Below are 26,369 nucleotides of genomic sequence, written 5' to 3'. Positions count from 1 at the left end.
AATGTGTTACTATTTTTTCTGAGCATGTCAGAACAAAGATTTTAAATGTTACTCAAGTTGTGTGATTTAATCTGTGTTGCATCTCAACTGTAAATATAACACTTTCAATACACAGTTTTCATGCCACTAAAGTATACTCTAAAACACATGTAGAACTGTAAGATCAATAAACTGTCTTAATTTGTTTATGTAACAAGCAAGTCTGCAGCATACTACTGACCCATAACTGAACTTTTCTATACATAAAATCTCTTAGGTTGCTTTTCCACACGAAAATAATTTTATTTAAGAAAGACACTGAGGTTAATTACTCCTAATTTGCTTGTTCAGTTTGTAACAATGTACCATGTTCTGAGCTACATCATCCATTTCTTGAAAGGTTAAAAGCATAGAATCATAGACTTGGAAGAGACCAGTTCAACCCCTTGCCAACCCGGAATAAACAATTAAGGTTGTTTGTTTGCTATTGTTATTTGTAGCATTTCTTTGGTACAGGTTAACATCAACGGATGGGCAAATCAACAGCTTAAAGAGTACTGTTGCTCAATGTAATATTTTGTAACTTCCAGTACCTCCTGTAAAGTAAGATTTATTCACATTAGGAACTGTGCAATCAGGTTAGCCACTCCTAGGAGGATTATCAAAATGTGAATAGCTAGTCCTAACCACGTCAGCCGATTTTCCTGATGCAAAGAGATCATGTAGATGAGTGAAGGATATACAAAAACAAAGGCCAAGCCACAAGTTGCTCCGGAATATCTGGGGAGCAAAAACAAACACAAAGATGCTATTTTAACCTTGTTACAGTGTAATTTTGTAACTGTCTACTCAATCACTTCAATGGAGTTACTCTCAGGTTAGAGGGAACAGAACTGAAGCCTTTGAAAAAAATGTAATGCATAAAAAACCCAGCTCTACATGAAAAGAAGAAACAATTCTTACATCTGGCTAAATGTTAAAATACTTGTATAGCCACAATAATAAAGCAATCAATTCTGTTCCCTGTAAATAGCTGTTCCCGCCTTTCCTTACAGGCTCAGCAACTTTATGCAACCAGTTAATCCTCAAGAGTTATTTAGACTGGCAGGCCACCAGGCAAATATGTTGGCTGGGGATGATGGGCACTGCATTCCAAACAACTCTAATATATGATAAAGGCTGCCACCCATAAACTGCTGCTCCATTAATGCAAGAACCATTGGATTCAGAACTACTTTGGTATGAGTTTGTATAGGCTATGGCCAAGACCCAAGAAACTGTGCTATTAAGTTTTGCCTATGATAAGGGATCTTCACTTTCTGAATTTTTCAAGGTCTCTGATATTGCTAGTATTGCAAAACTGTCATATATGCAGGGCAGGTATTTTTAGAACTGCTCCAAGACCCCAACCACCTTGGTCTGGAGGCTGTACAGGCTATCAGAAATACTCCATGCTTTACTAGGCACCCAAAGCTAATGAATGGTAAAATCATTGTATGGCTACTTGGATGGATAATATGAATCACCAGGTTACACTGGGGTCCTTTGACATTACACAATTATAGCACTATGATTCTATTTTAAAGGGTTCATTTTTTTTTCAATGCTGGTAAAGAAAAAGCTTCCTGCAAGAAGCAAATTAGAATAACAGGAAGCAGAGCTTAGTTTGAACTGTTCTTTATGCTGTGTACTATGTTGTTCTATGTGGGGAAATATTACAGACTTTAGTGTTACAGTCTGATCTACTAGTCTGTGATTCTTTAACCCACAATTTGCTCAACAGGCAGATTAGAGACAAGGATTATTTATCTTATTAGTTTGCCCTAATCAAACACCCAAACTGGCTGTAACTGTAACAGGGTTAAAATAAAGTGATTTAAACAACAGATATTATCTTTGCCTTTCAGTAAGCCATTTCAACCACAATAACTCATTCAAAAGGCAACAGTACCTTATTATTCCTCCTATATTTGGATAGAATCTGGCCATTGCAATGCCAACGCCTACTATGGCAACGTTCAATATGAACACATGTAAAAAACTGTAAGAGGAGAGAGAAAAAAAGCAATCACATTGTGTACTGGTGCAAGAACATTTTACTGCTTTCAGTAAGCAAGTGAAAATCTTTCCATTCCTATGACTCAATCACTAAGAAAGTAATTAATTTTACTTATGAAAGCTTGTGAGGGCCAGATCCTAAAAATTCTCTTGGCTGTTTGGACTCTCAGCTAATTCTCCAATGGAGTATGTATGATTTGGCAATTCTTCTGAAAACAATGTAACTAGCAGAGTATGTCACCCTCCAGATTTTTTTTGGCAGGCAGAAGTTGAAAGAAAGAAAAAAGAAAGGTCCTGCCCTTCACAAACCGAAGAGTTACACACTCTAGAACACAATCCCCACATGAAAAGCTGCCTTTTGGATCCAGGAAATGGTTTGAGCTACGCAAGCAGTCTAATTAATACCAGAGGAAGAATCTTCAGATGAGAGGAAAGTATTACACTAAATATATATACAAGCAAACCTTAAGCATTTTGGTAGATTAAATAAATGTTTTGCAGGATTCACATCTAGAAATAATTTTCATTAGACTAGATCGTTGGAGGTATAAACAGAAAGGGTTGTGTACCCTCCTGAATGCTCTAAGTTTAAAAAAAAAAAACTGGGAGAATTTTCACATTCTGAACAAGTTCCACTTCATAATGCAAACAAAGCATTCACTTTGCTTAAATACCAATTCAGAAACGTCCGGGGGACCTGGAAGAGCATATGCCTTGATATGTTTGATATTTAAATAAAAGAGAAGGCATACACAGAAAATCTTGGCCACTACAAGTTTCATTATGAAAGGTCAGAAAGACTCTGAACAAGAAAAATACAACAAAAAACAGAACAGACACATTTAACAGAAATCGTTCCTTCCATGGTGTTTATTCTGCTTTTTGGATTATGGCAACATATTGGGCCCTGTATGAAAAAATGGACTTTTCAATCATTTCTTCTTAAAATGGTGAAAGTATTTGATCATATTTACTAATTGACTTTCACTGGAAGAAATGCAGGATTTAATGGAGAAAGAACGGAAGTGAAAAACCATGAGGCCCACGTTCCTAATGGCTTAGGAAATTAGACACAACTGGCTGGAATGGAATTAAAGGAATTTGTGAAATAAAGGGATCAGCTAATGCTTGGTGAAAGTGAATAGCTCAGAGCCATAAATATGACAAATGGATAAAGAACTAGCAATGACTGTACTAAAACAAGCACGCTGTGAAGTCAGTAAATACATGGCCGATTTAGAAAGACATTACAACAGAAAATAAGAAATTTAATCAAATACCAAAGCTATAACTTAAGAGTGGGGGGAAGGGAATTTAGAAATTACACCTAAGGGGGAAAAAAGTTAAACTGGATAGCCAAGTACAGTACTTAGCCAATCAAGTTTTTGAGAGTATCTGTTGAGAAAATGGTAGGAAATACTGATTGAAGATAACAATAAGAAAAGATTTACAGAAATGACCCCTAACACAGGAGCAGGTTTACCACACAACTAGCAAGAATGCTTTCCTTAAATATAGATTATTACAATGCAAATTCCCCCCTCTGAATGTACTTTTTGTAATAAAACCAAAATTACCTGTACAGGATATAGAAAATAAAGCACTTTTCTATGGATGGAATACTAGATTCAATAAACTAAAAATACATGCACTTGAAGTATGCAGGATTTATTTTCCTTTTTTCTAGAATCCTAAGATGCAGCAACTGGAACAACATGTGTAACACTTTAATTTGGAACAAGCATGAGAAAGTGGGTCCAAAGGCCATATACAACCTCCATAGCTGTTTGTGGCCCACTATTTTTAAAAAATCAAAATGCCTCCTGTCTGCACACTGTAGAGGGATGAGGACAATGACAACACATTCTTCCCCCAACAGTTATAAATGCAGAAGAGGCCATTTTCAAAGCCCAAAGTCATTCCTGGTTTAGAAAAAGGTCCCTCCTGGGCCTAAAACTGCCCAGGAGAAGAATCATGGCAAATTATAAAGAAACATTTTGATTTTATAAAATGATCAGGTGGTGTAAGTGAGGGTTGGTCTTCATAGTCTAGTGAGGATTGTGTGACCCACTCTTTACAGTGGGCCCACCACATTGGCAAGTTAGAAAGCCATGAATTCACCTGCCTACAGATCACCATGTCCCATATTATTTAATAGCAGTCTATGCATGCGGATGTGTGGATGTCGCCATCCACTGAATAATATGAGATGTGACTTGCATTTCCCCCATCCACAGGGAACTCCCAGAACTGAAACCCCACAGATGTGAAGGGTCTACTGTAATAGAATTCTGTGTGCGGTAGTTTGATTTGACTACCAGAGGTGACTGGAGTCCACAATCCATCCACACAAAAATCAACTCCCAATTACTCAAAGCTGTCTTAATTTTGGCAGTGTAATTTTGTTCCTGTTCCTCTTAAACAATTCCAAATTTAAAAAACAAAACAGAAAATCACCCGGCTGGAGACCTATCAGTAGATCCAGATCTCTCTTCTGCACTCTTCCTCCATTATACTAACTTAACCAACTTTGGCCTCTGAAAATCTCAGATAAATGCCAAGACACTGCAGAGCCGTAAGTGAAGTACAACAATACAGTATTTGGACTTTGAGCACTGAAGAAAATACACTATCCTTCAAACTGAAGCAATTCCCAAAGGAAGAACATCTGGATTGTATGCTATAATATATCTTTAAAAAAAACTTCACTAAAGGCTAATGTAAGCACTAAAGGAACTAGGAAAACTCAGTTCTATGTCTCATTTAAGAGCTACTGGGTGGTCTTAGGTATGTCACTGCCCCTCATCCTTGGACTTACCATAGTAACTAGTGTCCTACCTTAGGAAATTAGATTTTAATGAATAAGATAATGAACATACAGAACTCTGTAGAAAAGAGCTCCACCATGACATTATTTTCTGGATAAGAACTGACATAATTAAAAAGAGAAACTGGGATTTTTTTACTTTCCACAAATTGTTTCTTGGCAAATATAATTTGCTAATGAACTTTTGTACTGCCACTGTTTGGTTCACTGGAGTCCCAGTGAGAAAGTTTGGCTCACAGACATATTTATCCCTTCAAAGGCTGTAAATGAACAGACTGAAGAAGTTGACATGAGAAAATAGAAAAGTTATTTTAAAAAATAGTAATGATACTGTACACATCCAACAGAGAAACCAGCCAAAATGATGTCTAGAATGGAATCACAGAATTCTAGGCATGCTGAAATGTGCTGCTGCGGCCCACTAGAAAGAAGGAAAAGAAGGAAAGATGGCCCCTGTCCTGTTTGCTGTTGCCCATCCTTGTGCCAAGCAAACTAAGCAATGAGGAGAGTGTTACTGAGCAGTAAATTATAAATTGCTTCATTTTGCCTAAAATATAACTAAGAGCCCATACAGACAGGCCAAAATAAAGCTGCATCGGGTCACTTTGGAGGTATGCTGTTTAAATGATGCATGCATCCTAAGAGGCTGGAAACCACGCCAAAGCCACGCTCCAGTTCTAGTCTTTTAAGATGCATCTGTCATTTAAAAAGCATACCTCCAAAGTGACCCAAAGCAGCTTTATTTTGGTCTGTCTGTACGGGCCCTAGGATTGGTACTGAATTTCTTGCTAAGTAGTGACAGTCTGCATTTTTTTCCCCCAACGTTGTAACAATCTGTTTTTTTTTTTACATCTTCTCTAGAATCTTATTGCCAGGAACTATAAAAAGAGTAGTTTCCACATCTGTAAGTTTTGAATCTTAAAAGAAAATGTTGACAAAGATTTCAAAGATTATGAGATTCAGAGTAGAGTGTACTGTATGAAGAATGCTGGAGTTTAAAGATGAAGATAGGAAAATTTACTACAGAATCCAGTGAGCCAGGAAACATTTCAGCAACCAAATGAAGTTTGAAGAAGCAAATTAATATTGAAACTCAATTGTTTTTGAAGGCTCATGTACATTTTTAAAGAGGACATGATAGATCAGCCCTGGCAAAATCATTCTCCATGTAAAAATTCTCAATTGATAATGACTCAAGACCATTTTTAACCATGCTGTTTTGCAAACCTAAGGCTCCTCCTTACTCCATCATAAATGAGCTACAGTCCAATCTTAACAAGACTGTAAGACCCACTCTTACGCTAGATACAATCCACATTAAATTGTGGACTGTATCTAGCCATCATTAGACTGCGAAAATGGAGAATGATAACTCTTTTTGCCACCATGTGTACCACTAGATTTTTATAATGTAAAAAAGGGCATGCCCACAGGTCTTACAGCAAGAATAACCAACACAGACATAGCAGTCAAAAAAGAAATCTTTAGGTACAGGTCCTTAGCAAACTAGCTTGGAAGATTACAGTACGATATGAAATAGCTGCAGTAAGTCCTGTAAGATGACAATGTAAATCCAAATACTAGAGCCCTTTTCACAGTTGACTTATTTTGCCTGTACACTGAACAACTGCAGAAATGGAATGGCCTCATCTAGTCAACATTTTGTGATACAGCAGATTGTGAGGTTAATGCATTCCTAATAGTCTCCAGTGAGGGACAGTCCACCAACTTTGCATGTTCAGTGCAAAGGCATAGTTCCAACTGTATACCTGTATGCCCAACTTTTTTGGATGTCTCAAGAATGCAAATAGATTGAGACTTTTGGGTGAAGGTTAAGGGCGGATTGATGTTCCGAGTGATGCTCCATGACAGGGAAAGCTTCAAAAGCAGAAACAGTTGGCTAGAAGGTGAATGCCACCTGCCAAAACTCTCTCTGGATGAAGAGATAATGTGAGGTTGCCCACATGGGCTCTGGATCACTGATCCTTGCAAGAAGACCACAGAAATCAGCAGCTGACATGAATTTGAGCAGAGAGGAGGCCTTGAGACTAACATTATATTCAAGCTGTCAAAATGAGCCTTAAATGAACACTGGATTTGTGAATCTTCACTCTCTTATTCATATTTAAACTATCCAATTTATATGTGAAGAGAAATCTTCCAAGTGGCAGTGATATTAAAGGCTTGGTGAGTTTCTTTCTTTTTGAAAACAAGAATGGAGAACAAAGATTATTTATAAGAATTTAATTGTAAGCAAATATCTTAAATGTTAATAAAGTTAAAATTTTCAAAGGGGATTGCAATGTGAAAAGTAGAAGATTCCTTATTTTGCATTTGATGAAAGTGATTTGAGAATATCACAGCTGGCTGACTGGCATGACTAGACCTCCATGGGAATGCAGTTTGTTTAGTAGAAAAGGAAGTAATTGATTGATAAGATGAGGATTCCCTTCATGTGGCTATATCTATGGAGGCTGTAAAGGGACTAAGTGAAAGGAAAGACAATTTAGTTTTGTGATGTAAGACTGCCAGTGGACAAAGCAAAAGATTGCAGATATAAATTTGGTAAAAAAACAACAAAACAAATGAGAGGAACAAGGATAATGGAAATGAGGAGTGGATCTTCAAATGGGGAAGTACCATTACTCACTACAAACCATCTGTCTTGACATCAAGAAGCAAACAATGACAATCTGTCCTAAGGGGGGGGGGAAGGTATGTGGTAAGGCAAGCAAACAGAGGAATCTTTACCTTGGGTAAACATTTCCAAAGATATGTCCCAAAAGCTGTACTCGTGCCAAGTAGCCAAGCAGTGGATACACAGTAATCATCTGGAACAGCAGGAATATTCTTGCTAGAAATGACATGATGTCATTACTGGGGAAATTGTCTAAAAAATTCTAACGAAGGAAAGATTAGTGAGACAATAACAATGAGAGCACTGTTATATTGCGCATATTCTTCTGTTATAATCCATACACAAAGTTGATTCATAAATCAACAAAATCATCATCAGCTTCATGATACATACAGATTATGAATGATAGTAAAAAAAACCTACAATTGCATTCATCCACATATTATTTGTTTTTAAAATCAGAGACAGGCATGGAGTTATACACAGCTATGGTCAAACAGAATTGAAATAAGGCTCAATTACCTACAGTAGTTTGAGTCTCTGAATTTTCTTTAAAATAAACAGAGAATCCTTCTCTAAGCATGTCATTACTATGCAAGGCAGATTCTTTTATTATGTCCACTTCCTTACATTCAGTGGCCCATAGGCTACAATCAGCAGTGCAGGTACACTTTTAAGGTCTTCATACATATCAGGAATCCAATGTGGGTCAACAGATAGATATACTGATTGACCCATTCTCAAGTTACACTGTCCCAGCATCTTACAAACGAGTAAGAATTTCTACTTCATTTTTCAAGATAAATTCCAAATGAGTAAGAGATTCTACTTCACTTTTCTAGATTCATTTTTCTAGATAGGATGTGGATTTTTTTTTTTAAATAGCTACACTGGGAAATACAGTTATGGAACCATTTGCATAGCATGGTGACTACCTGATATAGACCTCCTAGACTTGCAGGGTTGAATACAATTTTGGAAGAAAGGCAGGATACTACTAATAAAAATGAGAATAAATGTAGATATGATCGGACTGCAATATAAGAACCAGTATAATACAGCAATTAGTGGGCAATCCAGATTCAAGTGCCCACGGAAGCATGAACTACAGATGATCCTGAGCCAGTCACTCTCAGTCTATTCTATGCTAATGTGAAGCTAAATACAAACAAACAATAACTCTCATGATCCCCAGCTGGGATAACCAATGATGAGGGATCATAAGAACTGCAGTCCAATAATATCTAAAGAACCATTGTCCTAGTTCTCTACCATTGTCCTAGTTAGTTGCCATTTTTAAAATTCCTCTTAAACGTGCTACAATAGCTTTGGGTCTAGACTATCAGACAGACCAGATCTCCTTATACAAGCCTACCTGAACTTTTAAGATTTTGAGGAGAGGGTTTTCTCACGAGTATGGCTGGTGAGGACATGACACAGAGCCTACTCAGTGACACGATCCTGCACTATGGAAACCCCCCTGCCAATTGTGAGGTTAAGTTACCCTCTTTGATCGCTTGTCGCCAGCAGATGAAGACTTTTTTATTTAAACAGGCCTGCTATCTTTGATTGAGTGTGGCAAAAGAGTCACTACTGTGATATGCTATACCAAGTATTTTAATAGTGATTATCCATTTCATGTTGTTTTAAACCACTCTTACATATTGTTTTAACTATGTCCATTTTAATTCTACACTGTAAGCGGCCTCGTTCTCACTGAGAGAAAGGAGATATGAATGAATGAGGAAGAAATACAAGCCAGGAGGCTGTCAGGTTTTGACCTCAGCCACAGCACAGCTGCTAATCCAAATTAATGCAGCGTCCCTTGCTATTTATCAATCATTGGCATTTGTCTGAATCCATCCCTATTTACATGAGTACTTTTACTAAGGATATGCAAGTGAAATAGGAAACTTCAGCCCTTTATTCTCTGCCAGCAAGCACTTCAAATCTCATACTCAAATCAGAGCATGGGTACTGTCCTGCTTACTGTTGTCACAAATTGTTTTAAAAATTCCAATAGTTCTCTACTGATGTGTCACTATTTTTGAACCTCTTCTTAACAGTATTTGTTGACTTTCTTCTAGTTTTACAGATATTATTTTGTATTTGTGTAAATGCAAGGAGTACATAGCAAGATGGCGAGAGATAAATCTTAGCTCTGTGTGGGTAAAATTCCTCTGCTTTAACTGGAGATTTTGGACAACATTTCATGCTGTACATGGCCTTCCTGTAGGCAACTGGTAGACAGTAAGCTGTCCATCTGGAGGGACCCAGATAGACTTTGTTGATGGAGGGTGACTCTTAATTAACCATATTGCAAGTTTTATCAAAACTAGGAAACTATGGGTTTGCAGCTCTATCACATGTAACATGAATTATGGTTTAAATCCTGGTTAGTTCTGAAATTGGTCTCATGATTACTTTGTCTAGTAAAATGATAAAACTATAGTATGTCCATTAGAAATTCCCTTTTCACAGAAGGAACTGTGTATGTAGACAAAAACCTAATTCATATATTGACTCCTTAAACCAAGATATAAACATCAAAACTAGCTCATCTCTTTAGGAAATTGAATGTAGTTTCCACGCTAACATTTCCCCCCACCAAATGTAGTGCAGACGTTATGAAGATTGGAATTTTACCATGGCGCCAACTTGCAGTTATACCTTACAACTGTTGCCAACAACAGCCTTGTCAGGTCAAAATCAGTATTATTTATGGTGTGGCACCTGTCCACAATACTAGCTTGGTGCCAAGACAGGAAATCAAGCATTGACAGTGCTGTGATATTAAGGAGAATGACTGTCAAAAAGAAATCTAGTTGTAGGAAAAAGAGAATACATTAGCATAAATTCTAAGTCTCATTAAAGCATGTTTAGTAGACAATAATTCTCCTGTACCTGTTTCTATGCAGTCTTTACTCAATGGTGGAGATGGAAAAGCAGCAAATTTAGCACCCCAACATAGAGATATGTAATGCCCACCAGAAAATAGGCAATGGAAAGATCTCTGACCATGTAGTTAATAACAGCAGCAAAAACCAACAATAAATGAAGAATAATTATATTAATATGAACTATGGCCCCATACAGACAGGCCAAAATGAAGCTGCTCTGGGCCACTTTGGAGGTATGCTGTTTAAATGATGCATGTGTCCTAAGAGTCTGGGAAGCTACACAAAAGCTGTGGCTCCAGTCCTTAGGACTGGATTGTGGCTTTGGTGTGCTTCTGGACTCTTAGGACGCAATGCATCATTTAAACAGCATCACTCCAAAGACGCCCTGAAGCAGCTTTATTTTGGCCTGTCTGTATGGGGCCTGCTAGTAGACAATATTGCATCTCAGTCGGTATGAATCTTGGGGTGACACTCCTTGTTCAAATTTAACTTTCTACCCATAAAATGGACGTCGGATGATCTGAATGTCACCATTGTTGTAGTTTTTAAAAAAAACAAGCGGGTAACTGAAGTTGGACAAGGTCAAAGCTCCATTAACCATTAACTTCTCCCAAGGATCAGTGAATGACTTTTAAATCCTTAATATGAAAAAAGTCTCTCTACCTCTGAAATATGGGCTCATAAGTCAGCCAGTAGGAACACGCTTGAAAATGTTACTGTTGTATTGAAGGTGAGCAACCTTGCTAGAATGAGCTTTCTTAACTACTTGTGATACTGCAGAAATATTAATTAACCTAAGGTTACTTATTTAAAATGGTGTGAAATTAGCTGTGCTGGATAGTGGTGCTGGGACATGTTGACCAAAAAACATCTAGAAATAACAGCTGCCTGGCTGGCTGGCTATTATCCCTGGGATTATATCCCTACCAATGGTTTGCTAAAGGGACAAAATTCTAAAAAGAATGACTTGGGGTGTTTGCAATGCAGGCTGCATGACCTTTCTTGCCTTTAAAATGTAAGAAACATGCAAAGAGCTAGTGTTGGTGTAGCGTGATTGGTTGGGGACTATGCTAGTCTGGGAGTGATGCTGGACTATGATTCTTGGACTGGATGGGTCCGTGCGGTCTCTTCCAACTCTTATGATTCTATGACTAAGACTCAGATGCCACTTGGCCACAGCAATCCACTGGGTGACCTTGGGAAAGTCACATTGTCACAGCCTTAAAGCCTGACAAGTCCTCTCTGAACAAATTGGTGCCAAGAAAACCCTGTGATGGTTTCCTCTTAGGGTCACCACATGTGGTGGTGACAAGAAAGCACACAGCACACAACAGGTGAACATGGCCTACAGATGTTGTGAGATTGCAACTCCCTTTATTCCCACTATTGGGTATGCTGTTCATGGACTGGTGGGAGTTTCAATCCAACAAACCTAAAGGGCAAAATGTTTCTACCCAGATGTAAAACTATGTTGCGAATCCTGACAAGAAATGGCAGGGACATATACATTATATACTCACAGAACGAACTAAACCTGTAAATGAAACTGCTGGCCATTTCTTAAAAGGTTCCTTCATTAATTAATGGGGGCAGCTTTTTTTAAGCAAACATGGAGCCAGCATGGTGTAGTGCAGTGATGGCGAAAACCTATGGCACGCGTGCCAGATCGGTGGCACTCAGAGCCCTCTCTGTGGGCACATGCGTCATCGGTCCCAGCACAGAGTTTGCCAGAGTTTTGTTACGAGAAAGCCAGAGGGACTGGCACTTTGCAATAAATAAGTGGGTTTTGGGTTGTAGTTTGGGCACATCGGGCCTCAAAAAGGTTCACCACCTCATGGTGTAGTGGTTTGAGCACTGGGCTACAACTCAGGAGACCAGGATATGAATCCCTGCTCAGCCACGAAAACCCGCTAGGTGACTATGGATGAAACACATTCTCTCATTTTAAGAGGAGGTCCACAGCAAACCCTGGCTCCGAAAAAAATCTTGCCAAGAAAACTCCTTGATGATTCTCAGGGTTTGCATAAGTCGACAGAAACAACTTGGAGGCACCACAACAGCAGCAAAGCAAACAAACAAGAAAGTCAAGTTATAGCGTTAGTGAATGTTGTTGTTGGGTGTATTCAAGTAGTTTCCAGCTTATGGAGCCCCTAAGGCAGGGGTAGGCAATCTTTTGAGCGCCGGGGCCGGGTTTGCTGTCCCTCAGACAACTGGGGGGGCCGAAGCCAACAAAAAAATTAATAATTTAAATAATTAAAAAAAAATTAAATATATAAATAAACCAGGACAAATGTAGGACAAAAATTTTCAAATGGAAGACACTTTTTTAAAAAAAAAATGGAGGACACGCGCAAAAAATTTGCTGATTTTTAAAAAAATGTTAATATAAATGCATGTTCTGAGGCTTCTATAGATAATTGCCCCCCCAAAGGCCCCCGGCGGCAATCGGCGGCCAGGACTGGGCTGGGCTGGTCCCAAGGCCTCGCCCGGGCAGCATCTGGCGCTGTGGTCCGCAGGTTTGCCTACCCCTGGCCCTAAGGTGACCCTATCACAGGGTTTTTCTTGGCAAGATTTGTTTGAGGGGGTTGCCTTGGCCTTCCTAGGAGGTCTCAGAGAGTGTGACTTGGTCAGGTTTCCCATGTGTTGAGCGGGGATTCGAACCTAGCCTCCAAAGTCAGAGTCCAACACTCAATACACTACACAAATGTTAGCTCTTGTTGTGTTAAGATGCACCTTGTCAAATTTTCAGACACTGCCTAGTAATTTAAAATATGTGAAAATGGAAATCTCTGCAGATTTGAAATCTAGTATTAGAAGTACCTTGTCCAATTTGAAGAATTTCATTTTCAAACATTTTAAATTACTAGCAGTGTCTCTACAGATATCCTCATGAATATATAATGTTTGCCTCATAATGAGCTAGACCACTGTTCCATTGCAAGCCAATATTCTTTATTGGCTCTTTAGATTTTTGGTGTCTCCCAGCCCTTCTGAGATCTGTAAACTCAAAATCCCTGAAATCAGACTTGGGCCCATTCTACACACAATTATTATTATATTATTATAGTATTATTATTATTATTAGTTATTATATATTATATATTATTATTATTATTATTATATATTATTATTTATTTATTATTTATTTATTATTTATTTATTTATATAGCAACTGTAAATGTACACAGTGCTGTACATACAATCTTTTAATTAGATGGTTCCCTGCCCTCAGGTCTGTACAATCTTAAAAAACACAACATAAAAGGAGAAGGGAATGGTGGTGGGGAGGGGAGGATCAGGTCCAGCATTTCCTCTTCTTTTCCTCTGAGGTTTTTCCCCATGGACATTTCTCACTTATTTCGCAAAGCAATTATAGGCCCGTTACACCACCGGGCTTAAAAGTACGCGTGGAGCGTGTACTAGGGTTAAGACGGGGGCGGTGCTTCCGCACTGCCCTAACCCTAGTGTGTTCCACACGGCCGCCATTCGATACGTCACGGCTGCGCCGCCTCCAAACGAGGGGGGCGGCGCATTTGTGACATATTGGGGTCGCGGGCAGGGCGCCTAGAAGGAGCTCCGTTTTGGAGCTCCTTCCGTGGGTTGGTCCACTGGGCGCAGCCTTCAGAACGGCTTGCGCCCAGCCGGACCAAGGAGAAAGGGCCAAACGGCCCCTTTCTCCTTCTCCCGCTGCTGCGGGGTGGTCCTTAGAGCTTGAAGCCCCAAGGACACCCCTTTCCAGGCTGTGGGGAAGGGGCCTTTGCTGCTTCCCCGCAGCCCGAGGAAAGCAGCGGATCGGGGCAATCAGCGCTGCCGCTCTGGCCACTGAGGCCCCGATCCGGCGGGGAAAGGTGCGCCTACAGGCTGCCCCAAAGGGGCGGTCTGTACGCCATAGTATACTTCTTGCCTAGTCAGGAGACATGCCAGTGTTTCAAATCTGTTGTCAAAAAGTCATTGCCCATGCCTTGCTCCACTCACCCATTTTCCTCCAACAGCAATAGCAATAACATGTACATTTCTGAACTGCTTAATAGTGAACTCAGCATTCTTTAAGTGGTTTACAATCTGAAAGCCAATTGCCCCCAACAAGTGGGTACTCATTTTATTGACCTATGAAAGGATGGAAGGCTGAGTCAATTTTGGAGCCCTGGGTTTGAACTCACAATGCTGTGGCTGCAGTACCAGCATTTAATTACTGCACCACCAGGGCTCCCTAGAAACTCCAATAAACTGCTGCTGGTCTCTCATTTGGTATTGTTTTTCCAGCTTGCAAAAACCAGCACTGTCCCACAACAGTGGGAGAAACTGAAGAAACAGAGGTGGGGTAAACAAGGATAGTGTAGGCAGAAAACAAGTGAGGCTGCTGCTGTTTTGCCACAAGCAACCAGTAACCATTTAATTAGGATAAGGGGAAAAAAGATACAGGAAGCAGAAATCAAACTTGCTGACTGACCAGACCTTGACTGTGGTTATTAAAATGTATTGTGTCACTGTCTAGAATGCCAGACACAGATCAGCAGCCCACCATGTAAAGAACTGCACAAACACATCATAAAATGATGGCTAGGGTCCAAGACATTGTGTAAGTATTACATGGAGATGGAATCCAGAAAACTGGGGTGGGATGGGCGTCAGAATTAAGATGTGAGGGATAGGAAGGCAGCCTTATACTCAGGATTCCTATATAATCCATGTAGAGGCTATGAAACACACTCTTTTAATGTCTTGCCCACATGCAAGCCTCTTTAGGGAAAAGATGCATAATCCTGAAATAAGACAAGAGATGGAGTGAATGGTCAAGGAAAAGAATGACACATTAAGTATGTTCCAAGGTTGTGGGAATTGTTGCTCCAGGACAAGTACAGTAACTGGAAAACCTGGGCTGCGCTTTACATTTTTCTTACATGTAGAGACAGAAAAAAATGCTTTATTAATTCAGACAGCTACCTCTGAATCTTTGTGTTGCCTAAACAATCCCAGCACTGGCCATCCTCACAACCTCTACTGTAGAGCTTGGGGATGTTACTATTTTAGAACCATAATCACTCCAAGCAGCTGAAAGATGTAGTCCAAATAAGAAAGGATTCTAAATTCCACTATGGAGATGAGCTCCATAAACTATTGATGCCATAATTTTGTTTTAATTTAATTCCCTATTTATTCATTCTAAACTGCTCATGATTTTATACTGTTCTGTCATAACCCTTCTTCATCACTCATTTTCTGAGCCCCAAATCCTAACTGTCTTTAGCCTTGCCATGTATGGAAGGCATTCCATCCCCCTGATGATTTTTGTTACTCTGTTCAATCCTTTTTCCTGCTCCATTCCTCAAGGGGCATTATGATGTCATAGAAATTGGCAGAGAACAAAATCATTCTTTGTTGTAAAGTCTACTTGTATGCATTTCAAATTTTGGAAGACTACAACATTACAGTCCAAGTCTGATAATCATGACATAATTTACTGAATTCCCAAACATGTTAACATGAGTTGTTCTTTAGCTGTCATGTACGCTGATTAAAGTTTTCGACACACATTTCACAAGCAGAAGGTTGGGAAGAAAAAAAAACTATTTTGTGGCTTGGTAAACTAAATCAGCCTTCCGTATTATGCCATGATGTTTGAGGTCAATTTATAATCTGGTCAAGACTTTATCTGTCTTCAGTACATGGCGTAACCAAGTTACTGGGAAAACAAAAGAATTTAACTGAAGGCCTAGTTCTGACTGTAACTGTGCGACTTCAGATGGATTCGTATTCTTGCTTCTTTTTCCAAGACTATATTCTCTAGTGTCCCAAGTTGCACTGGTTGTGCATATCCTATTACACTGGGCAACTCTGGTCACAGATGGGCACTGGAAGAACTAGGGAGTACAGTCTTGGGGAAAGAAGCAAGAACACAAATCTTTTCACAGCTGTGTTTCTCACCAGTAATCTCAAAAAGCAGCTCAGGCATGAGTGGCTCATATCTGCACACAGAGATTTTCTCATGCTGATACTCACATTGTTTTCTTGGTTCTTGTTATTCTTAAGCAATGTAATGACACAGTTATGAATAAAGAAAGCCAGGGTCAGCACCCCTGTAAGCTGAGGAAACAGAAGTCTGAACTCTGCAGAAACAAAAGTAAAAGAATTATTATTAGAGTGGCTATAATAAATACCAGTAATCCATGTTATTGATTTTTATGCTGATCCTGTTGCTATTTTCATGGGCATAACACTGTTTCAGAGGAAAGCAATAGCAAACCATCTCTGGGGATTCCTTGCCTAAGAAATCCAATGAAATCCATAGGTTCACTGTAAGTCAATAGGTGACTGGAAGACAGACAGACAGAGACAGACACACAGACACACACACACTGAGGATTCATACTGGAGAAGCTTCTATCATTTTGACTGAGAAGACAGAAGTAATAAGGTGAATAAAGAGCTCTTATCTAGAAATGTATCAAAGAAGTATCAAACTTAATTCAAATATAATAAAATGAGATATTTCTTTAGAAAATTCAGTACTGTATTATTTGTTAATAATTAAACTCAGATTATTAATCCAATACAAAGGTCAGGGTACATAACATAAAGATGGAAACTTTATACATTTAGTAACATAACCTCCTTTTCTTTCTCAATTTTTGCTGTTTTTCACAGAAGCCTCTCCTTGACATCTCTATTTAATCTACATGAAGGACCTAACAGCTTCAGGATGGGGGAGTGATAAATTCTGGGAAATTAGAAAGAACTTGGTGAAGTGCCTTCTAATAGGATTTGTTGTTGTGTGCCTTCAAGTCATTTCTGATTTATGGTGACCCTAAGATTACCCTATCACAGGGTTTTCTTGGCAAGATTTGTTCAGAGGGGGTTCAGTTGGGTTTCCATGGTCGAGGGGGAATTCAAACCATGGTTTCTGGTGTCATAGTCCAGAGCCCAAACCATTATGCCACAATGGCTATCCTTACAGCCTTAGCTTACTGCTTTTAACATATAGTAGGTCTTTGTTATCCACTGGGGTTTGGTTCCAGGACCCCCCGTGGATAACAAAATCCATGGATGCTCAAGTCTCATTAAATATAATGGCAGAGCAAAATGATGTTCCTTATATAAAATGGAAAATCAAGGTTTGCTATTTGGAATTCATACTTTTTTTGAATATTTTCAAGCCGTGGATGCTTGAATCCGTGGATAAAAAATCCATGGATAAGGAGGGCTGGCTGTAATTGGCAAAAGACAATTGCTCTGGAGCTCTGGCTATGTTGCAGTCTTTGCTCAAATACAAAGAACTTTATCGCACAAGACCGCTCTCAGAACGGAACGGAACAAGTGAGGGACAAGTTGGGGATGCATTTTATCACACACACAAGTTCCTCACTCATTCCATTCCCCATCCGTTCCAGAGGGGGCAATTTTTGAGAACTGTTCAAAACAGCATACCCCATTTGTCCCTTTAAACATTTTTGATAATTAATAGGGTGGTAAGTACCACCTGTACACTGTTTCGTAAACATTTTTCTTTATATCTATATTTTTTTGTATATTTAATTCTCTTTTTCCATAATTTCTCCCATGCTCAAATTCAATTGTTTGATTAAGTCTACCGCCCATTTGATCATAAATTCTTTCACTGTTTCAACCTGCAATTTCCATTTTAGAATTATGTTATAAAATTTTGAATTTTTTTTAGGGTTATCTCCCCAAATTATGTTTTCGAATTCTGAATCACTGGGACCTATACCTGTCAATTTATTATTCATATTAAATCTCTCTTAATTGTCTATGAGCAAACCAAATACAGTTTCGTCCCTCATTTAGAAGCTCTTCTTGTGTTTTCAAAATAACATTTTTCTCCGTTATGTTTATTATATCTTTATAACACATCCAGATTTTTTTACCACATTCTTCTCTTCTGAATAATGCTTCGACGGGAGAAGTCCATGTTGGGATCTTTGGGCACCATTTTACTTTGTATCTCGTCCATACTTTAAAAAGGGGCTTTACGAATAAAATGATTATTAAAATTTCTGTCCACTTTCAATTTATCATAAAACAGATATCCATGAAATCCATATCACAAATCATTACTTTTTTGAATTAATAATCTCTTATTTTCTAATTTAAACCAATCTAAAGCACATGCATGATAATACCACTTTAAATTTGGTAAGGCTAATCCACCTCTTTCTATTTTATCTTATAAGACTTTTGCTTTTATCCTTGCTTTTTATTTTGCCAAACAAATTTCAAGATGTCCTTATTCCATTTTTCCAAGGGGCTATCATTAGCAATAATCGGTAAATTTTGAAATAAAAATATCATCCTGGCTAAGATCATCATTTTAACAGTGGATCTCCTCCCAATCCATGAAAGATTTAATTTTTCCATCTTTTTAAATCAACTTTAATTTTGTTCCATAATTTGTCATAATTACTGTGAAATAGTTCCATATTTTTGTCATCAATGTAATGCCCAAATATCTTACCACTTCTTTCTTCTGAAAACCCTTTTTTTTCCAATTCTTCAACTTCTTTCTTAGGTATACTGTATTCATTGTTAGCATCATGGTTTTGTTTTTATTAATTTTATATCCTGTTATCTTTCCACAATCTTTAAGTGTGTGCATCAGTTGATCAGTACTTTCATTTGGATTTGCAATAGTCAAAACTAAATCATCGGCATAAGCCCTAAATTCCTCTTTTCTAATTTTGATAACCTTCAATCTGATGGTTTTCTCTAATAATATTCAGAAGAACTTCTAAAGATAGGATAAACAGTAACGGAGATAAAGGACAACCTTGTCTAACCTTTGCTAATCATAAAGGGTTGAGGAACCATGCTAATCATTCATTAGTTCATTCATTTGTGTCTTTCTCCCTTTTGGACCATTCTCCATCCGTGCTGGAGCCCTGTGCGATAAAGTTCAAAGAAACACTGTCCTGGTGCTCATTACCAGAGGGTTAGCCTTAAACAGAGTGTGGAAATAGATAACATCTTATTGGCCATCCCAGCTAAAGCAGACCCACCAAATCAATGAGATTTACCTACATTTTGCCTTGTCATTCAGTTCAACAGCTCTACTCTAGCTAGGACCGGACAAAAAGACTCAGGCCCATATGTTAGCCAAAATATATTACTTTGATCTTGAGATTAATTTGGGGTGCTCTGAGCCATGTTATTTTTTAAAAAAATTAAAACAAATGTATTGCTGTGTCAATATAATCAAGAATTAGAGAACTAATTATATAACATTAGCACACCAGTTTCTAAATTGCATAAATGCAAATGTTTGCAAGATGTTGACTTAGAAAATACAGTACGTGCCTGTTTACAAGACACTGTGTTTGTAACTGCCTCTGGATGTTCTCTCTTTCTTGATTACTAACAAACAGATGATGGAAAAATGTCTCTCATTTAGCCCATGTTCATTTTAATGGTCTGTCCTAACTAAGAATTATCTGCAATGGCTTTATAACCACCAATTACAGCCTGTGTTGTATTACTTTCTGCATTGTATAATTCTCTGCAAAAGTGCATGAATTCAAACTTCTGAATTCAAAGGTCAGAAACTGAGAAGCAAAGACAAATCACTGATACTGAACACATTTTACTTTGGGGTAAATCTCATCTATTTCATCACATTTTATCTGGGATTAAATCTCATCTATTTATCTGGAATTCTGTTCCAGGATCAAGAATTAATGCCCCCTTACACTGGGCCGAGCAAGGCTAAGCCATCACTGTAGAACTTCTTCAAAGAGTATTTTTTTTAATCACAGGGAACGATTTCCCCAAAATAATACAATTTGCATTGGTACATGGGACAGGGCCGCCACACCTTTTCTTATGTGACTGTATTGAATGCCTTTCCATTAGAATCAACCAGTGCAAAGACAGTAAACAGCATTATTTGCCTTATAATGCCACTGTATGCTGACTCAGAAGGAAGGCTCACTGAATCTGACAGATTTGCTTCCAAGTATGAATAGGTTTAAAGGGTATTAGGCAAGGCAGTAGCAAAGTGTTCTGCCAGTAGTGCTAGGCAATTGCACAAAGAGGTTTTGCTGCAGGTTTAAACATCCTTCAAAGTAGGATTTTCCAAGTGTATTCCTAAAGTGCCAGTCAAGACTCAATCATATTCACCTGACTCCTTCAACAAGACTGACTTTACATACTATCTTTGTAAAGATTGCTATATTCTTTGTCTCCAGCACTGTGACACAATTCTTGCCTGACCACATTTCAAACTTCTTGGAAGTTAAAGTAGATCTTTGGTTCCCCTGCAACAGGAAGGGGAAATTTGTAGCTCACCACATGTTACTGGGCTGCCACCCTCATCAGTTCTAGCCAACGTATTTAATAATGAAGGATTGTGAGAACTGCAAGGCAATAAAAGGAGGAAGGGCACAAGTTGTCCACTCCTGCCCTACCAACAAGACTATTTCTCAACCCACTATTGAAGGACACAGTACAGTGCAGCACAAGTGGGAAGTGAGAAGGGTTTCTTTAAAATCTTAATTCCTACCCTAGAACATCTACTGCTTTTTTTAAAAAATTGTCATTCACATACTGTCATGAAGGTAATGTATACATTTCATCTCAGAAAGATACTGTAGATAACCACATAACGCAACTGCCTCCTTCATTTATAGATGGCTCTTGAAAAGCAAGACAGTTGCCCATCCACAGCCTAATATGGTAGAGCTGAACTTCCAGCCTTTGTGGGTCTGTTCTGATTAAAGTTAAAATCTGGATTTCCCCCAGATGCTGTCACATGACATCTGTTCAAATTCACAAACAATTCATCAAAGCTGCCTAATTCTCTACCACCCTCTCTTCCCCCTGCTCTGTTTGGATAACCATGCAGACTATAAACATTCACAGATTAAGTGTGCCAGTAAACAGTAAAAATCTGAGCAGTGTTTCCTGACGAAGGCCATCTGGAGGCCTGTCATGGAACAGCTCAGCCTGGTGTGTTCAATTGAACTATGGGAGACCCGAAAGTTGATATAATGGGCAGCAATAGGTAAAGTGATTGTCACATAAAAATACACTTACTTCGCATTCTGACCCATTCCTAGATATGGTTAGCATGCCATCAGACTATCGCTTTGGCCACTCCTTTGTCTATGACTGCTATAGTTTCAAGAAAGCCCTTATCAAAAAGAATTAAGAAGAATGTACATTCCCTTAACCATTCAGAATAATACAAAAGTTTGTTCCATCCCCCGGCTGTCAAACCAAAGTTAAAATCATGGTCTGTTTCATCATTTCAAAGCAAAATGTTTACTGCAAAATCAGTAATTGACAAGGAAACCCTTTTAGCACTGTTGTTTATGCTATTATAGTGGTTAGAAGAGCACAGGAAAAATGTTTTCCAAACCACAGTCTTGATTCTTGGTGTGGACTCATAAGAAATTCCTCAGAATTACATGTGCTTTTCATTACAGCAAGCAGCAAAGTTTTTTTTCTATTTAATCAAAATGACCTTAGTTTATGAAATTCATGAAGCACCTATAAAATCTCCAAAAAATTAATATAAAACCATACAGGGCTCTGCAATCTGTATAGAAATAATGTAAAGCTTCAACATACAACATTGCATGGGGTCAAAAAATCCAGGCTCACCTTTTAAATATTCAGTTTCTCTTCATCATTTTACCTGTTACTTCATGGAAAGCACAACATGTTGGAAAGCCAGGTTCTCCATAAAAGGAGTAGAGTTCCAAACTTATTTTCTTACAGGTTAATCCAGCCTTCTCAACTTAGTGCCTCACATAACTCCCACCAAGCATGGCCAACCATCAGAAGTTGAAAATATTTGAAGAGCACTAGATTAATACATTCTATGCACCAGGAATGAGAAACATATGACCCACCAGATGTTGGATTCTGACTTCCATCAGCCCATGTTAGCACAGCCAATAGTGAGGTATTCCAGTATTTGGAGTTGCAGTTGAACAATATTTGGAGGGGCACATGTTTTCCATCCCTGTTGTAGATCATATTTTCTACTTTGCGCTTTGTACAGGACATTTTTATACACAGACTGAAAGTTCTGTCACCTATTTTAATATGCAAGGCTAAGATGGTTTGACCTACCTAGCAAGTTCACTGTTAACTGAACTGAGAATTTAAACACATAGCCACTGTCTTACAACGTTTCTTAGAAGCACACAGCCTCACAAAGATGGCGGTGCAAAATATATAAGCTAGAACTCAAATCCACAACCTGGAACTCTTGAATTTAGCACTGTCTCCCTGTCACCAAAGCCACAACACGGAAACAGTTGGTTGGTATACTTTAATGATTTAAACTAAATGACTCAGATAACTTGCAGTCTGATTCCTGTAACATTTTCCTGCATGAATGGGGCTTCTGTTGAAAATAAAAATAATCTCTAATCAATGTTCTTGTTTTCTCTCACACCACAAAGGATAAAGCATTAAGCACTGTTTCAATTATGAAAGTTGTAACGAAGTATTACTGGAACAATATTTCTTCTTCTCAACAGCTGCAGCCACCTCCACGGCCACCATGGAACTGGTGAAGCTACTTCTGTTTTGGCCAGCAATCCAAATAAACTGAGAGCAGAGCTTATCTTGTGGAACACATACCTCATCTCCTGCTTTCTGTTTCCTTCAGCTTCTGAATTTTGTTAGAGTGCTGGAAAATGCATGTGGATGGGAGTGGAGGGGAGAACAAAAGCTAGGGCATACAAGCAAGTAGAGATTCTTTTCTCACAGGGTGGTTATGGGCTCTTCTCCACAGTCAGTATTTGACTTCTGTGCAATTGCTATAGCCTAGCACTACTGGCAGAACGCTTTGCTACTGCCTTCCCTCATCCCCTTTAATTTTTCACTCTGATCCTGTACTCCAGACTGTTCAATATAGGTTGGACCTTTTTTGGACTCCAAAGTCATCGACCCAGCATGGCTGCCATTTTTATTTCTGACAAGTCCAGTCTTTGTACAACATAGCATCCTGAAAATTAAAAGGCCTACCAGACCCAGCCATCAGTTGTGCACTTAGAAAAGCTCATAAACAAAGAAGAGGATTCACCACAGGTTACTTTGCCTGGAGTCCCTTAAACCCATTACAACCATTTTGCCACCCAGGTAGCTGCTGCTGTTACAGGACAATTCAGCCATACTATTTTCTTGCCTAAAAGGACAGTGGAAAGAGCCAGCATCATTTGGTGGGCTGAGTGTTCTAACAGGACTCTAGGAGACCAGGGTTTGAATCCCCCAATCAGCCATGGAAAGCCGTTGGGTCGCCTTGGGAAAGGCGCACTCTCACAACACTAAGGAAAGGCAATGACAAACTCTCTCTGAACAAATCTTGCCAAGGAAGCCCTGTGATAACAACTGATAAATCACTTTTTAGGCAATGTGGTGTAGTGGTTTGAGTGTTGTATTAGGACTCTGGGAGACCAGGGCTCAAATTCCCATTCAGCTATGGATACCTATCAGGTAAGTCAGAGAACCCTTCTGCCACCTAGCAGTGAACTCCAAGATCCCTTTTACACTACACAATTACAGCATCATGATTTTACATTACCTGCCACAGCAACATCCTATGAACTCCTGGGGTTTGAAGTGTGGCTGGGCACACAAGCTTTCTTGCTGAGAATTCTAAACATCCCTCCTGCAAAATCCAGGATTCCACAGGATGTTGCAATAGCAGTTAAAGTAGAAGCATAGTGTGGGATGTGAAAGGGCCCTAAAACTCTCTAGGGACTCTATGTGCTGAGAGAGCTTCTTCACAAATAATTTCCCTACATCAGCACTGTTTTTCAATTCACCTGTATGCCTTGATCATTCACTTTCTCTAGAAATTCTCTGGTGGAGTTCAGAAGCTGAAGGAGATGGAAAGCAGGAAGCAGGTCAGGAAAGAGATACTGGCATGAGTGGGTGGGAAGCACTAAGAGAGTTCTAATGACCTGTAATCCAGAGGACTCTTTTACCATGTTGTTTAAGAACAGAAGCTGTGCACTTAAATTAGTTCAGCCACAAGCTTTCTGGGTGGCCATAAGTGCATTTTCCGGTGATCCCTCACCTGTGATGGTGTTGGTGAGGAATCATTATTGTTATTATGCAGCTTCACCTTCCCAATTATGGCAATTATGAACCTATCACACAGTCATCTTGGCAATATTTATTCAGAGGTGGTTTAATTTGCTCAAGGTCACCCCGGGGGTTTCCACAGCCAAAGGGAGACTTGAACCCTAGTCTCCTGGGGTCTTAGTACAACACTCAAATCACTACACAGCACTGGCTTTCAAATTATAATCATTATACATTTACAAGGTCACTGTCAAGATTTCTGAGACAATGAACAAGAAACACGTTGAACACTTGATATTTACATATTGTTGATGGTTGTAAGTAATATCATACTGTCAAATGCTAGAGATCAGCAAATCTGTCATGAAAGCACTCAGAGGGTTAAGACTATAATAATTTCCAGGAGTAAACAGTGCCACCCTTTGCTTCATAAGCCATTCCTCTGGACTGGACAGAGACTCCATGGAATAGAAGGGATTCACTTGGATGGTCATAGTGAAAGGAAGAAGGCCACTGAGGAAAGAGACTGCATCTGGGGCAGTGACAAAAGCACCAGGGGTGCATAGAATAAGGCACTGCTGATGGAGGTATGACTGAGAAAGGAGTTGGGCTTAGGCAGGCAGTGTCAGACGATTCCCGTTGGCTCATGCCCAGAGGCACATGATCCCCTCCAGTTCAGCATAGCTAAAACCCTGCTACGTCAAACAAGTTTATGATGTATGGAAAAATTAGGGTAAAAGCTAACTTCCACTTTCTCCCATAGCTGAGCTTAACCCCCCTTTATTCTTGTTCAGTCCAGAATTGGAAACATGGATAATTCCAATTCAGAACACATTTGTGCTGCATATTATCCTAATATACAAATTTCCTTCATGCTAGAATGTGCATCCTTTTTATTTTTTAAAGGTCTCCCCTAAAATACTTAATGAAACTCCTTGCACAACCTACTTAAGCATGATATTTCACTACTCAAGTCTGAAATATTGTCTATCTAATGCTACTCCCTTGCCATTTTTAATTGGCCAATATTGCAATGACATTCCACATATTGTTCTGCAAACAAAATCTCTGAATGAGTAGCTTGAGAACAGAAAGAGGAAGGACAAAAGAACAGAAAAACACTTTCAAAGCCTAATTTTTTCCAGGCTCCTTCAGGTAGGATAGATGGAAAGCTTGCTACTTCTTACCTCTTATTTTGTTTGTTTATTTCAAAAAATATTTCACTACCAGTGCAAGCAATTCTGGGGTGGAAGAGGAGGATTGTATAGACCTAAGGTCTAAAGTTTTCCCAAGATGGAGAGCAAGGCAAAGGGCTGGGAGGTTTTTGGATACTACAGAACCAGAGTATACTTCCTATAGGTTCCCAATTTTCCCCATTTCCAGTACCAGCAATGGAGAGTGAAATGACAACTGAAAGATCCCTAGAGGCAAGGAGGTGGGAAAGGTGAGATCAGATCTCTGAGTAGGATTTCCAATTTCTCCGGGCTATAGGAAGAATATTTTAGAGATTACAGTCTCAATGTCTGATTAAATCAGGGGTAGGCAACCCTTTTGAGCTGGGGGCCGGGTTGCTGTCCCTCAGACAACTGGGGGGCCGAAGCCAAAAAATAAAAAATTAAATAATTTTTAAAAAATTAAATAATTAAATAAACCAGGACAAATGTAGGACAAAATTTTCAGATGGAGGGCACTTTTTAAATAAAAAATGGAGGACACACGAAAAAATTTGCTGATTTTTAAAAAAAAGTTAAGATAAATGCATGTTTCTGAGGCTTCTATAGACAATTGCCCCACCATACCCCTCGCGTGAGACGCCAAAGGCCCCGGCGGCAATCGGCGGCAGGACCAGGCTGGGACCGGTCCCAAGGCCTCACCGGGCCACATCCGGCCCGCGGGCCGCAGGTTGCCTACCCCT

At 39.1% G+C, this 26,369-nt stretch overlaps 1 protein-coding gene across 1 annotated transcript in view; it reads right to left on the bottom strand.

Annotated features, from left to right (window-relative positions):
• Window positions 1-437: 437 nt before the first annotated feature.
• The window catches only part of SLC38A9 (solute carrier family 38 member 9), a 57,248-nt gene continuing 31,316 nt past the window's right edge, over window positions 438-26,369 (bottom strand). Inside the window, 6 exon segments of the mRNA XM_042451994.1 lie at window positions 438-759; window positions 1,931-2,020; window positions 7,616-7,766; window positions 10,410-10,457; window positions 10,460-10,520; window positions 16,403-16,509. Of these exon segments, the coding sequence (XP_042307928.1) occupies window positions 594-759; window positions 1,931-2,020; window positions 7,616-7,766; window positions 10,410-10,457; window positions 10,460-10,520; window positions 16,403-16,509 (623 nt within the window). The 3' untranslated portion in view covers window positions 438-593.

Source organism: Sceloporus undulatus, chromosome 2 (assembly GCF_019175285.1).
Source record: "Sceloporus undulatus isolate JIND9_A2432 ecotype Alabama chromosome 2, SceUnd_v1.1, whole genome shotgun sequence".
NCBI lineage: Eukaryota > Metazoa > Chordata > Lepidosauria > Squamata > Phrynosomatidae > Sceloporus > Sceloporus undulatus.
The sequence above is the reverse complement of the archived record's forward strand: the minus strand, read 5'-3'. Positions and strand labels throughout refer to the sequence as shown.